This window comes from Tauraco erythrolophus, chromosome 21 (genome assembly GCF_009769465.1).
Source record: "Tauraco erythrolophus isolate bTauEry1 chromosome 21, bTauEry1.pri, whole genome shotgun sequence".
NCBI classification, from domain to species: Eukaryota; Metazoa; Chordata; class Aves; order Musophagiformes; family Musophagidae; genus Tauraco; species Tauraco erythrolophus.
In genome coordinates this window covers 12,486,185-12,500,818 of record NC_141485.1, presented here as the reverse complement: position 1 = coordinate 12,500,818, position 14,634 = coordinate 12,486,185, and the positions used below count along the sequence as shown (strand labels likewise).

At 47.5% G+C, this 14,634-nt stretch overlaps 1 protein-coding gene across 1 annotated transcript; it reads left to right on the top strand.

Annotated features, from left to right (window-relative positions):
* Positions 1–1,428: 1,428 nt before the first annotated feature.
* Positions 1,429–14,323, top strand: DHX33 (DEAH-box helicase 33). The gene is made up of 12 exons (XM_086624839.1): positions 1,429–1,472; positions 3,305–3,465; positions 4,386–4,613; positions 5,383–5,553; positions 6,450–6,635; positions 7,343–7,454; positions 7,847–8,006; positions 8,439–8,527; positions 9,118–9,245; positions 9,974–10,177; positions 10,930–11,016; positions 11,749–14,323. The coding sequence occupies exons 3-12, from the start codon at positions 4,455–4,457 to the stop codon at positions 12,055–12,057; spliced, it is 1,605 nt and encodes a 534-aa protein (XP_086480965.1). The 5' UTR covers positions 1,429–1,472; positions 3,305–3,465; positions 4,386–4,454; the 3' UTR covers positions 12,058–14,323.
* Positions 14,324–14,634: the final 311 nt, after the last annotated feature.

Sequence of the window (14,634 nt, the reverse complement as noted above, 5' to 3'; positions counted from 1 at the left end):
TTGAGGAGCCACATAAGATGCTCAGAGCACAGTTCAGCTTGTCGTGTTCAGTCACTCCTAAGATGCTATGGACTGTACTGGGTATCTTTTTATTGATTATATTGCAACAGATGGAGAGATGGTTGAAACTGCATCTTTCTCCTAAATTTGGGGGATAGGCTCACCCTTGACACACATATGATCATCTTGTTTAATCTCAGATTTTGCTGCTCTTAAAAACTGGCTACAGGCTTTTGACTTGTTTGTAGCCCGGGAGATGAATGTGTTGGGATCTCATGAGGAAATGCTTTGTCCACAAGCAGCGTATTAGATTAGATAAACAAAATTGGTGAGTACTGTATCTGCACTTTATCTGTTAAAGGTTATAAAAAGTTAAGGGATTTTGTTATTTCCAAAACAGACTACAAATCTTGCATTCCAGGAGTATTGAAAGTATTCTGGGCAATGTTGCTTCAGGGTGGCTTTTGAGACAGGCAATTCATCAAAACCTTTTTTTAGTTCAGTGTTGAAGAGCCTTTTAGTTGTTTGTCAGTGGAACATTAGGGAGTGGGGATGAAGCTAAAAGACAGCTCGGTGGCTGGGATAAAACCTTCTGTAAATCCAGAGCCCCGCTGTGAAGTGGGCAAGGTGATGTGCCCCTTTCTGTGGATGCTGTCTTGTTCTTGCTTAGTTGTGTATTGGTGAGACAGCTTGTCTGTCCTTGTGCTTCTAAAGCTGCCTTCCTCACGTGCTTCTTTCCGCTCTGGTGGAGAACATCGGGTCATACTCTTCTCTTACAGAGAAATACCGTGGTCTCCGTGTCTGGGAAGAACACTGAAGCGTTGCTTGCTTGTACCCAGGGCAAAACTGACTGCTAGTAGCACATTACTCCCTCGCCTGGCTGTTAATTGCCCTTGAAGCCATTCTGCTCAGCCTGTCCCACACAGACGTGTGTTTGAACACCAGAGTCCTCTCTGGAGAGCGTCTCCTCAGCTCTGTGTGACGCCAGAGGTCGTTTGTTCCGACGAATCCACGGATTGGAAGGATGCGGGTCTTGAAGCTGCCTCTGCGAGATGCTGCCTGCAGGGCAGCTCTCCGCCCCGCCCCGCTGCGGTCGCCCCCCGCGAGCAGAGCGGGTGTTGCTGAGGCCCCTCCCCGGGGCGCACGGAGCGCTTCGCCATGCCGCGCGCCGCGGCCTCTGAATGGCGCCAGCGAGGCCGCGGGACTACATCTCCCATCAGGCCCCGCGGCGAGTCACGTGAGCGAGGCGGCGGCGCCGTGGCGGCGCGCGGAGCGGCCGCGGTGCCCGTAACCCGCCGGCCTGAGCGGCGGCGGCGCGATGCCGGGCAAGTGGCCGAAGGCCGCGCCGCCGCCCCGCGCCAAGCGCCGCCACGCGTCGCTCACCGGCTCGCAGCGCCGCAGCCTGCCCGTGTTCCGGGCGCGGCAGCCGCTGCTGCGGCAGCTCCTCGGCCTGGACAGCGCCGTCCTCATCGGTGAGCGCGGGAGCGCGGCGGGCGGGGGGCGCGTTTCCGCAGCGCCAGAGCCCCGCCGGGCCCTCGGCGGGCGGAGCTTCCCCGCAGCGCCGGCCCGGGCGGCGCCGCGGCCTCCGGGGAGCGTGGGTGCTGCCGCCCGCTGACGCGGGGCTCCGGGGCGGCCGGCGGCCTCCCGAGCGGGCAGCGGGTGTCCCCCGCGCGGGGCCCGGGCTGCGCCTGCCGGGCGTCGGCGAGCGGCGCGGCCCGTGAGGAGCTGCCCGGAAATGGTCCGGGTGTAAATCCGAAGTGCGGTAAACTGGTACTGGTTTTATTCTTGGGTTTGACTGGTTAAGGCAGCTGGTGACTGAGATTTAAGGAGAAGACCAAAGTGTTTCGCCGTCCGTCTGGAGTTCAGTCAGCTTAAAGCCGCGTGGGAAAACCCTGCTCTTTGGAAAAAGCGTCTCCTCAGCTGCGTTTTCAGGAGCATTCCCTAATTTTATTGTGCTTCCTTTGTGTCCAAACTAATAAGCTTTTTGTCTGACTTTCAGGAGCTGAAGATATACAGCTTCCCAGCTGAAGTCTAAAGACTCAGCATTTATTAGAATTAAATGAAAAATGCTTTGTGTTTCACTCTTGTGACCTTTAAAAAAAAATACATCAGTTGTGACAACTGGTAGACATGACTGCGTTTGCCTGCTTTCCTCTGTGTAGGCCTGAGATTGTCATTATTGCTCGCTAAACTGCACTATAATACGCCACTTAAAATTTTACAGCTGTGGAGTGAGCTAAAAAGCTCATTCACACTTTTTGCGGTCTGCAGCTGCAGTGCTTCCAGCCTGGCTTTCCGATTCTTCTCTGCTTGATGACCATCCTTCTGGATTTCTCATGCTCCTTCCTCCTCCTCATGTCAGTTCTCACCTCACTGCCCCAGTGTGCTGCTGCTGTCCTGCAAGGATTGAGAGTACAGGGCTCTGTTTTCCAGAGCCTCGCGCTTTCATGTGGAGCAATTCTTGTAAAAGACCAGTAGGAAGCTGAAGGGGATCTGACTGGGGTTACAGATGTGTTTTAGCTGTAAGAAAATGTGCAGGAAATGATGGGGATATTGAAAACATTCTCTGCTCTTCCACTCACATTGCGCTTCAAGACGGTTTCACTGGCGGACCGTGATTTGTGCCACGTTATATTGTGCCCAGTAAGTAAGCTTTTTCTTCCCGATGCCGTGGTCAGCGTTGATGGTAGCTGTCTGTACGCTTTTGCTGACTGCCATCTTTGGTAGAGGGGTCTACACAGAGTTTGTGTTGGAAATACACCTGGGGCGAAACAGGATAGTGGTTCTGATGTTGTGTACTGATGCTGTATGGATGGAGGAGACATTCACCTGAGCCTGAAGGGACCATCTCTGATTTCAGGAAGGCACAGAGGAAGACTTGCTGGCTTGTTGGTGTCCTGAGTGCTCCTCTAAGCAAGCCTCAAACCTTAACTCACTGCTTGCTGTTGTGACAAAAGCTTTGCTTTAATTTGCTCACAGGCTCACTTTGAACTTTCCTAGTGCATAGTGTTGGATATACACTTAAAACCAAATCAGTGTCTGTTCCGTGCTCTGCATGATTATCTTCTTACCTGGGGAAAGGAGTTTTGTAGAGGAGCGGTCTAGCAGCTGGAGCAAGGTGTTGGGTTCTGTCTCTGTCCTGCTGCTGCTGTGGTGACTTTGGGCAAGCTGTCAAACCTCTTCCTGCCTTCAGCCTCCCCATCCTGAAATATGGCCAAAAGTTAACATAAAAAAAAAAAAGAGTTGGGACCTTTAATTTGAAGATGCTATAAAAGGGAAAAACTGTTCCCTTGATGTTTCTTAGGAGAAACGGGCTCAGGGAAGACCACTCAGATCCCTCAATACCTCTATGAAGCACGAATTGGCCACCAAGGCATCATTGCGGTGACCCAGCCTCGCAGAGTAGCAGCTATAGCCTTAGCTACCAGGGTCTCGGATGAGAAGAAGACACAGCTGGGGAGACTGGTAGGTTGCTTTACAGAGTCTTCAGAGAGTTGGTTTAGGACTGCAGTGTCAATGGGGCTGTATCAGGGCTTGATGGGTAAGACAGAAAAAACCAGCCACAGGAGTAGTAGGTAGTCTTCATTTAAAAATATGCCTAACTGCAAAAAAAAAGGCTGTTTACCTCCTTCTTTGGCTTCGGGGGGTGGGGAGGGAGGAGGGGCATTTTGATGCTGTCTCTGTGGTGTTTTACTTCTCGATTATTATCTGTGTTCCTGCATTTGAAAAAATACTGGTTAATGAATAAAACAAAAAATATTGCATTCTCTTCTGTTGGTCCCTGTATTGAAAGTCAGTGTCAAGGAGAGCAGAGTGCTGAATCTGTGCAGCTCTGTCAGTCTGTGGGAGAAAAGTGAAGGAGAAAGACTTCCTCTACACAAAATCCTTGGAGAGCTGGAGTAGTTTCTAGCAGGGGAGGAAGGAACGGAAAATTGGAGCAGTTGTGACAAACTTCTAGTTGGGTAAAAGCCAATTGGGATACAATGTCGAGAGCATCCTTTGGGTGGGTTATTAGATCTGCAAGATTAACTGCTCACAGACTGCACATACACTGTTGTGCTTTCCAGAGCCTCCTTGGAGTTCTGGTTGGCTCTGCCTGATGCATTGACCAGAATGAGAGTTGTAGAACACTGGAACAGGTTGCCCAGAGAGGTGGTGGATGCTCCATCCCTGGAGACGTTCAAGGCCAGGTTGGACGAGGCCCTGAGCAACCTGATCTAGTTGGAGATATCCCTGTTCCTTGCAGGGGGGTTGGACTAGATGACCTTTGAAGGTCCCTTCCAGCCCTAACCATTCTGTGATTCTATGAATGCCTTGTGGTACGATGGCAGTGAGAAACACACGTAACTTTGTGCTTGTGCTTTCTGTAACAATCGCTTCCGTAGGTTGGCTATACCGTACGCTTTGACGATCTCACGTCTGATGAAACTAGAATCAAGTTTTTAACAGACGGAATGCTGCTTCGCGAAGCTATCGGAGACCCTATGCTGCGGAAGTACAGCGTCGTCATCCTGGATGAAGCCCACGAGAGGACGATCCATACTGATGTACTCTTTGGAGTGGTGAAAGGTGCACAAAAGAAACGAAGAGAACTGGGCAAACTGCCACTAAAAGTGCGTGCATCTAGGATGGCAACGAAGGGCAGAGATGGGGCTTGGACTCTGAGTGCTATGAGCATCTCTTGGGGTTTTCCAAAGTGTTTGAAATTCCAGCCTTGACTGTTTTTCTGTTCCTAAAAAGTCCCTTTAAATCTGAATAGTTCAGGGTGGCCAGCTTACAATGTGTGGGCCTGGTATGACACATCTGAACAAGGTATCTGGTCATCTCCATGTTGCCTTTTCTCATAAGAGCCCCTTGGGTGTGAGCTACAGACTAGACGCATTGCTGGGGGAGGTTTTGGTGCTGTTGCTGAGAGCACCCCAGACAGAGGAGCGCTCTCTCTGATACGACAACTGTATGACATCTCACACTGGGGAGGGAAATCACATGTGTGTAGGGTGGACAGGTAATTAATTTATGTGAGTACATGATGAAGTGTGTGAAAGCATGTTGATTTTGATGAGGAAGTCATGTAGGGGGACTGGTAGGGTCCTAGCACAGTCTTGTTCAACAGACCATTCTACAACCTAACTTTGTGGATACTCAGCTCTCTTTATTAAATGTCAGAAAAGAATTTTAGCACCTCTTTGCTCATTTTGTCATACCGACACATTACGCTTGTGTGATGCCAAAGCTGATGGCTTTAATAAGGAAAGATAACTGTCTTCTGTCCCAAGCTCTCTGTGCTTTTTGCAGTCTTAGGAAGCTGACTTTAGTCCTGACTGGTAAATGTCCTGCTGGATCGAAACTGCAGTGCTAACCCATCTTATGCTCATATTGAAGGTGATCATCATGTCAGCTACAATGGATGTTGACCAGTTCTCCCAGTACTTCAATGGAGCTCCTGTTCTCTATTTAGAAGGCAGGCAGCATCCCATTCAGATCTTCTACACCAAACAGCCTCAGAGTGATTACCTCCAAGCAGCACTGGTGTCAGTCTTCCAAATCCACCAGGTATGGCAGTCTTGTGAGGTTTGTGCCTCCCTGGGGCCACGGATTGTTGGTCAGGGGTGCTCACAGGTTGCTGTGGCAGAAGAGATGGCTTGAACTTGCTGCTGCCAACTCAGAGATGTCCCTGAGGTTCTCACTGCGTCCTCTGGGAAAAGCAGATAGTTGGAGGGTGTGGTGGGCTAGTGAATTGGATTGGCTTAAGGGAGTTGTTGACAAATGCCAGTGTTATTCCAAAAGTGAAGTGGTCAACCGTAAAGAGCCTCAGTTTGTGAGGGGAAAGCCAGACAGAAGCTAACAGTAGCGTGAAAATGATTCTAATTTACTGTTGGAGTGTAACTGCACAGCGAGTAGACACCTATTAAAACGACAGCTTATAGGCATTTTGTGACTAAATGTTTGAGTGCGAAACTGCCAGATGGTATGTCATTTAATTAAACTGCATTTAATGCCTTGGAGATGCTGCTGTTGGTAGGATTTTGAGACTTGTACCTCAAGGCTGGAGTTGAAAGGAGACTGCTAAGCAAAGCTCTCTGATACCAGTTCATACCTAATACCTAAATGTTCCTCTCACCTGAGTTCTCTGTTTTACTGGCTTGTACCTGGGTGCTGCTGGCTCTCTCGTTTGCATGTCCTGGACAGTTATTTCATGAAATAGACATGTGACTTTAAGCAATTCCTCCACCTTGCTAAGACTCAATCCTGCAAAATGCAGTTTCTTCACCTCTGGTGGATCCATTGGGAACTTCAGGCTGTTGCATACCTTGCACCACGTGTGTCTTGTCTTTCTTCCTTACCTGATTTGCTGACTTGCTGTCAGGACAACATCTCATTACAATCTCAGCTCTCCCTCCCTATTTAAACCATCTTAACTTCTCACTTGCTTTTTCCCCTGGCTCCAGGAAGCACCCTCTTCTCAGGATATCCTGGTGTTTCTGACTGGTCAGGAAGAAATTGAAGCAATGGCCAAAACCTGTCGAGACATTGCCAAGCATCTCCCTGATGGCTGTCCAGGCATGATAGTGATAACTCTTTATGCTTCTCTGCCCTACCCTCAACAACTCCGCGTCTTTCAGGCTGCCCGCAAGGTAAGGCAATGATGGGTAAACAGGATGAGTTTGTTTGTTTGCATGAGTGTCTGAAAGAAACGTGGAATTTAAGGGGTTAAAGTAGTCTGTACTTATAGTAATAGTTTCCACTGTCCACTGACTTTGGGCTGCATGGTTCCAGTGTGATATAAGACAATGCAACTGTGATGGTGTTGACAGATCCATACAATAAATCATCTAGGATCGTAGAAAGAAGGAAGGATTAGAGGAAGTGAAAAGGTCAGAGGAACTGGAATTTGCGCCATTTCGTGGGAATTTTATATCCATATCACAAAAAAGCTATAGCAGTTAATGGGCCAAATACTAAGAAAGCTAAAAACTGGGCATATTTGGCAAGGCTGTAAAAAAGGCAATTGTGCTGCCTCGGGCCTTTCTGTACCTATTGAGCAGATAAAGAAGAATTCAGATCTTGTGCTTGTGCCTGAAACGGACTCAAGATGGTTTAAAGACGTATTGATAACAGCTGTCCTGAGCAGTGTATTTCATTGCAAGAAGTGTAAGCATATGTATTAGGAACTGGAGATTATCTTAATTTCTGGGAGCTGGCACAGCAAGCGTGGTATGTGTTCGTAGCATAGTGCAGTGATGTGTAGGTTCGGCCCGTGCTGGCCAAAAGTAGCAGCATTTCTTCATTGCAGCCAATCTAAAATAGCTTCTGACTGGCTTTAGTTTGCTCTTCCTGCCAGGGCTGTCGCAAAGTGATCCTCTCCACCAACATCGCAGAAACCTCCATCACCATCGCGGGAATAAAATTCGTTGTGGACACAGGCATGGTCAAAGCGAAGAAGTACAGCCCTGGTGAGGAGCTCTGAGGAGCGACGCGGAGATTGTTTTCAGTTTTGTAGAAGTTATTTGGGGCAGTGAGCCCCACTGAGAGCGCTGGTTTAAAACACCCTCTGCGCTGCGTAAATTAATATCCCAGGTTTTAGGTGTGGTTTTTGGTGGTGTTTTTTGGTTTGTTGCTTTTTATTGAGTACCAGCCATGTGGGGATAAAAATCTGTCAAATCTGAATCTTCTCTTCGTGGACACTGCGCGTGATAGTTGGCTTTGCTTCAGGGTGCTAAACCAAGTGAAGTCTGAGCAGTATTTGAATGGCAGACCCTGGGATTTTTTTATTATTACCACTACATGTTTTCCAGAGCTGTGCATTACACAGACAGTGACTGAAGCGATGCTTTTCCATACACAGAAACCGGTCTGGAAGTGTTGGCGGTCCAGCGGGTGTCGAAGGCCCAGGCTTGGCAACGAACAGGGAGAGCAGGGCGAGAAGACAGTGGGGTCTGTTACCGGCTGTACACAGAGGATGAGTTTGAGAAGTTTGACAAAATGACAATACCCGAGATACAGAGGTGAGGACAGAACCCTGATACCATCGTGCTTCTTTGCCGCACTTCTTCTGTGTACTGTTACAGATGGAGCTGTGTAAAGAGCTGAACAGCAAAACTGGACCTAGAGTCTGACTAGTTGACTTTTAAGAAGAATGAACTGTGGAGACCAAACAGAAAAACGAGAAAGCATTTGCTCAGGCTGGACAGTTGGGCTCTGAGTCTCTGAACATGCATGGGCAATAGTTCTCTTGACTCCTCCAAATCTTGGACTTGCCTCTTGCCCTTCCTGGTTCAGGAAGTAAGGCTTCACCGGCCAGCATTGGACTAGTCTCTGTCAAGTTGCAGCACAGATCTGAGGGCTCTATCTCAGCCACTAGGCAAAGAAAAGAAAAAAAAAAAACAGTTCTCATTTTATTTTTTTAATTATCTCAGTTGCTTTTTCTGCCTATGCAGGTGTAACCTGGCCAGTGTGATGCTTCAGCTCCTGGCCATGAGAATTCCTGATGTGCTCACCTTTGACTTCATGTCCAAACCATCTCCTGGTAAGTGGTTACAAAGGCAGCCTTGGAAAAAAAAATGACAAGTGAGTCACTGAGGAATTGCTTAAAAATAATGTCTTCAGGCCAGACAGAGAAAATGGAGTATGGAAAGTCAGGGCTGTGAAAGAGAAGCAGTCTGTCTCTGCTGCATCTTCTTTTGGTGGTCCAGAAGTCTCAGATTCATTCACTGCTCATTGCTTTTGCTCAGTCTCATGAGAGCAGCCGTGGTTATGGCAAGAGAGCTGGAGAGGCCAGCTTCCAAACAGAGCAGGGAGCAGTTTTGGGTCATAAAGAACATGAAGGGTGTGTCTTGACTGCCAAGGAAAGCCATAGAGAATCTCACACAGCCTCTGCTCGAAGCTAGAGATGACAGCTTTAGTTTTCTTTCTGATTTTTCTACTTAAAGTGGAAAAGGTGACTGTTCTAATGGATAGAGGGAGATAAAACCACAGTTGGGGCACTTATTTCTCTAAACAGAAAGTACTTGTCCCTCTGGCCAGGGGAAAGATGTAGGAGTGGTACCAGCTGATCCTGCACATCCCTGCCAGTGCCAGCCAGGAGGCCTCACAGCCTGAATATCATTGTTTTGACAGACGCTATTCAAGCGGCGATTGAGCAGCTGGAGCTGCTGGGAGCTGTGGAACGAAAGGAAGATCTGCTTGTCCTGACGCCCCTGGGAAGGAAGATGGCAGCTTTTCCACTGGAACCAAAGTTCTCCAAAGTAAAAACTACAGAAAAATTAGCTAATTTTTATCTCATGTACTCTACCTGGTACCACTGGCATTTCTCTTTCAAGCTCCTCAAACAAGGTCTGGAATTAGAGGCAACTGCAGCTGTACCAGTATACTTGCCATACGTTAACAGAGCGCAGCTTTATTTGCAGCAGCTGTGCTGGTTTGCTTGTCATTCGTTGTTTAATTCGGAGAGATTTTTAAAAGATAATTTCTTTTGTCTGACATCTCCAAAGCTGAAACAAGGCTAATTTCCTTGCAATTTCTGGGATTGCTAGTAGCACTGTTTAGCAGTTTCATGAAGTGTCTGATGCTGTAGTTGATTTTAGTCACCTTATGGGTACTGTATATGAATTGGCCAGTCTCAGGAAAGAGCAAGGCAGTTGCTGTTAAAGGTACTTTGTGGGCCCATGTTGCTGACCAACACAGGCTGCAGCTCCACGGCAGGTTGTTGCATCTCCTGCAGCCAGGAGGAAATGGCCCACCTTTTGTAGGAAGGGCCTAAACCTTACTTAATTACGTAATTACGAATTCATACCAGCTGGATGCATATCCATAGGCCCATAGCAGGATTTACAGTTGTCTCTAGGCCCAACCGTTTATGAAACTGTCCTAAACAATGCTTGGTAAAGTTTCTGGGCCATCAGTGAGCAGAAAAGTCTGCCCACCTGAAGCGGATTTGGTTGGCCAAATACCAGTTTTGTTCTGTGATTTGCAGACCATCCTCCTGTCCCCCAAGTTCCACTGCACAGAAGAGATCCTGACCATTGTGTCGCTGCTGTCAGTGGACAGTGTCCTCTACAATCCCCCCGCCCAGCGGGATGAAGTGCAATCCGTCAGGAAGAAATTCATCTCCAGTGAGGGGGATCATCTTACCCTGCTCAACATACACAGGGCCTTCAAAAATGTCAGCGGCAACAAGGTAGGATGCTCTGAGGATGCCGGTGCTGTCTGGGCTCATGGTGGTGAGGAGCTTTTTTGACATGCAGCAGTGACATCTGCGTCCTTCACAGTTGATGCAGTGTGCATCCTTCCAAAGCAATGAGAAGAGAGGACTTGGGCATCCTTTAGAATTGGGTAATTGGAGGGAGCTGTTCAAGTACCAAAGGTTCTCCCAGGAAGCTGTAGCAAAACTGGTTATCAAAAGATTCGTGGGGCCAGTTCTGTACTCAGAGCCAGGTCTCTTCCTTCCCTGGTTCCAGTTGGAAACAGGAGGGGGTAGGCGAGTGTTGGGACTTGCTGATAAACACCTAGATGTGCTGTTTGGCAGGACTCACTGCAAAAACACTGAGCATATTTACAAGCAGATTTTGATTTACGCTACCCTATAAGCTCTTTGATTTGATTTGTGGACTAGTGTACCCCGTTGCTTGCAGCATCCATCATTCTTATGTGATTTGTTTTCACCACCTGTGGGATAACAAGCACTGTTTTGCAGCGCTCGGTGACCTTGCAGAGCAATTCCGGAACAACATGCCGTTTCTCGGCACTGTGGGAGGGAATGTAGACAGAGGAGGATAATCGGGGTAGAAATATGACAAGGAGATAGGTTAGCACCTTTTCTCTGAGAAAGATTGTGTGTTTGGAGGATTCTGCTTTTCATGGTATCCAAGGACTGTTGTGATTTATGAGTGAAAAAACGTCCCCTTCTAACTCCCAGTGTCTCTGCTGCAGGAATGGTGCAAAGAGAACTTTGTCAACAACAGGAATATGCTGCTTGTGTCAGACGTCAGAGCTCAGCTCAGGGACATTTGTGTAAAGGTAACTTGTTGCCACACTGTATTTCTCGGTTTCACCTGTTTGTATTTTTCTGTTTGTCCCTAAACTGATTTCATTGTGAACCAAGTCCCAGGAGTGAGGAAAATGTGGTTTTGTTTTCAGTCTCCTATAGTCAGGTAAATTCCTGACTCTGCAGCTGCATCCCAAAATCTCAGAGCTGCAGGGATCAGTGAGTAAAGGAGAGGTGAAGAGAGAAGGGGAGCTCTGGGAAGGCTTCTCTGGTACAGGACAGTTTTTCCTAAGGGATTTTGCTGCTCTAGTGTAGATGTGACTGTGCTGTGTGCCACTGAGTGATGTCAGGCTCAGCAGCCTGTGCTGACTGACTTCTTCACGGAGTCAGACATCCAATTTAACAGCAGCTTTCACATCAGCACTGTTCCTGCCAGCGTGGGAGCTGCTGCTGAATTGGTTGCAGCCTGTACATGACACGGGAGCCACCATCTGGCACCCCTCCTCCTGCTGCAAATGCTAGTTGGCCTGAAACTCACTCCCAGGAGAGTCTCCATCTATTTTGTGGCTTATCTTTTGTTTGCTATTAGTCTGGTTTAGCCTAACATCTACTTGAACTGAATTCCCAGCGTTCCTTCTATATTGCCCACACTAGCAGGATTTCTGACACAATGCTACCTGCCCTGGGAAGGCCGCTAAAATGGGGCTGTGTTTCCCCAGGAGGATCCATATACATGCTTGCTTACTCTTGTCTCTGCTGAACAGCTATCGATGCCTATCGAGTCCTCCCGCTCAGACACTGGAAACATCCGCCGCTGCCTGGCTCACAGCCTCTTCATGAACGCCGCGGAGCTGCAGCCAGACGGCACCTACAGCACCGTGGACTCTCACCAGTTGGTGGCCATCCACCCCTCCTCCGTGCTCTTCCACTGCAAGCCAGCCTGCGTGGTTTACAACGGGCTGCTTCATACCAACAAGTGCTACATGCGGGACCTGTGCGTGGTGGACCCAGACTGGCTGTATGATGCCGCCCCTGACTATTTCCGCAGGAAGCTCCGAACAGCCAAGAACTGACCTGTGGGTCTGGGACCAACAGCTGCAGGGTTTTTAAGCTCACCCTAAAAGACTATTTTGTGTTTTGTAATGAATGTACAGGAGCAGTAGAGCTTTGCCTTGCAAATGGGGCAAGAACCTTAGAGGAAAATGGCTTTTCTATGAGAGCTGGACCTTACAAATCTCCATGGCTTAGAACAATCACCCTTTTTAACAGTTAATCCGTAAAGGGGGAACATAGTATGTAGTCCGTGCGTGTGATAAATCTATACTGAGGAGGGAAGAAGGGGAGCTGGTGTCAGATTCCAATTTTTAACAGTTACTGATGTTTAACAGGCTTGTATATGAGGAAATAAAATCCTAAGAGCTCTTCCGAGCAGACTCGGTATTTTTTATGATTGTGCTTGCATCCTTAGCAGGTTTTATTGGTCAAAAAAGGGAGAAAAAGGTTTTAAATGTCTGCATCAAGGGAAAAAAGTGCCTTTTTTTACTATTTCTAGAAGGGAGGTGCTACTATCTTTTACCTCATCAAACATCTTTCTCCTGCGTGTCTATGTTCACTGTCAGATTTTGGAACATCCAAGGGCCGGTAATGGGGATGCCTGCTTGGACAAGGGCTTCACTGCTTGTGTCTAAGCCTCAGGGGCTGGCAGTGGTTTCTTGGAGGGGTTATCCAGCTGCCTGCGTGTTTGGTGTCATCTTTGTTCACCCTTTTTCTGTTATTCCTTGTGTTATTCCTCAGCATGTACTTTTGGCTTTTCTGACTATTGTCTCTGCACTCTCAGCTTTGGAGTTGGCACACCATTCACAACAGCTAATGAGGCCAACTTGAGGAAGACTCAGGAAAATGAATATGAAGATGTGGTTTAGAGATTGGACTTCCTTTTAAAGGTCCTTGATTCATCAAATGTTTGTGTCTTCTGCTCTGACACCAGTGCTTCTTACCCCTCTGCCTCCCCCAACCCTGCCTCACTTATACTTTGGTTTTCCATTAGAAGTTTGGAGCTTGACATTGTCAAGAACCACGCATCTACTACTGTCATCTGTTACTTGTTTTTTCTTCCATATAGCCTTGCATCTTCCCATCTCTTTTTTTCCTGTTGGGGAAAAGTGACAACACGAGACTTAATTGCCTCTTTAAATACCGGTATTAAGAAACTAGAGCACCTCCGAAGGGAAAACTTGTTCTTTACTGTGAAGGAAAGTGGATTTATTCCATTACTACTGTGTGTTGGTAGTGGTGGTGGGGAATATCAGTTGTTTTTAAATTATATCCTAAGTGCTTCTAAAATAACTTCTCTGGGAGAGGTAACTTCCAGTTTCAACAGCGTCTGTTTTCATAGTGTAGCAATTTATATAGATTTTTGGAGGAGTTGAGCTAAAGCAGGTTAGGTGTCTGAAAGGGTGGGGAGGAAGCTGTTCTACACATGCAGTGTTCCCATCTAATATAGTGTGGTTAGTTCACATGGGCTGTGATAGGACTGTGTCCTTCAAATAGAAACTCAAAAAAGAATAAAGCGTATGACATCAATAGGGCTGCTCAGGGATGTGATCATACTGGCTGTTGCCAAGCCCTCATTCACTCCATTTGCTTGGGTAAAGCTGCTTTGCTTGTGATCTGTGGGGACAAGCTGCGTTTTCCATGTAACGATTTGTCCGTTCTGGTTCCACGCGTCACGGGGACTCAACACATTTGTAATATGCCTTTTCTTTGGGCTCCAGTACCGGCTTACCTTGGGTCTGTCTTTGAAATGTCAAATACCCCTTTTGTTCTTTTTTCTTATTTATTTATTTTTTTTAACTGGAACGTCACTTGTGCTGGTCTGCAAATTGCTGTCTCCCAAAGAGTGCAAGTAGGTACCTGGCGTACCTGGAACAGCCTCGTCTCTCGGCCGGTTCCTAGGAAGGGTGAGACTGAACGTCTGCAGGGTTGCAGTGGAAACAGATGCATCCCTTTGTTGTGCCTTTTTGCAATATTGTTCTTCGGTAGTTTGAAAAACAGAAGAAAAAAAAGACTGTGAGCAGGGCACAGGCAAAACTTGCCACTTTTTTATGTACCACCAGCTGCAGTTTTGGATTGGTGTAACAAGAGTACGCAGTTACTTCAGTTGTTCTCGCTCACACGAATTGCAGAGAATTATCAAAGCGCTGTATCTGTGTGTCTCTTGCATCTTTAGGGGAAAATAGAGTATATGCACATTTTGTGTGGGTAGTCTAATTTAACAGTCTTTTCAAGGGAGGGGACAGGAGTTTATTTAGAACTAATTTGTATGTTTTTCTGAAAATAAAGAAGCAATGGCAAAAATCCAAGTCCTGGGTGTTGTTTTGTGAGATATGAAAGCTGTGTGGGTGGAAGAAATGGCCATAGGACACTTGGGACAAGTACCAGCGTTTTCAGTTCTTGTGGGAGCATCCTCATTTTCAGCAGTCTGGGGTGTCTGCGTGCGGATGTCAGAGACCAGATGTTAGGGTGGGTCAGAGAATCTGTGCTTCGTCTGCAGAAGGGACCCCGTCCTTACTCGTGCAGTGCTCGGACACCAGTGTGGAGCTGGGAGTAAAAATCCCAGTCCTCTGACGCAATGCAGTGATGTCGATGTG

Coding starts and splice junctions, on each gene's coding strand:
- DHX33 (XM_086624839.1), top strand. CDS start 4,455: ATGCTGCTTCGCGAAGCTATCGGAGACCCTATGCTGCGGAAGTACAGC. Junction 7,455..7,846: donor AGCGAAGAAGTACAGCCCTG/GTGAGGAGCTCT, acceptor TTCCATACACAG/AAACCGGTCTGGAAGTGTTG. Junction 10,178..10,929: donor AAAATGTCAGCGGCAACAAG/GTAGGATGCTCT, acceptor TCTCTGCTGCAG/GAATGGTGCAAAGAGAACTT.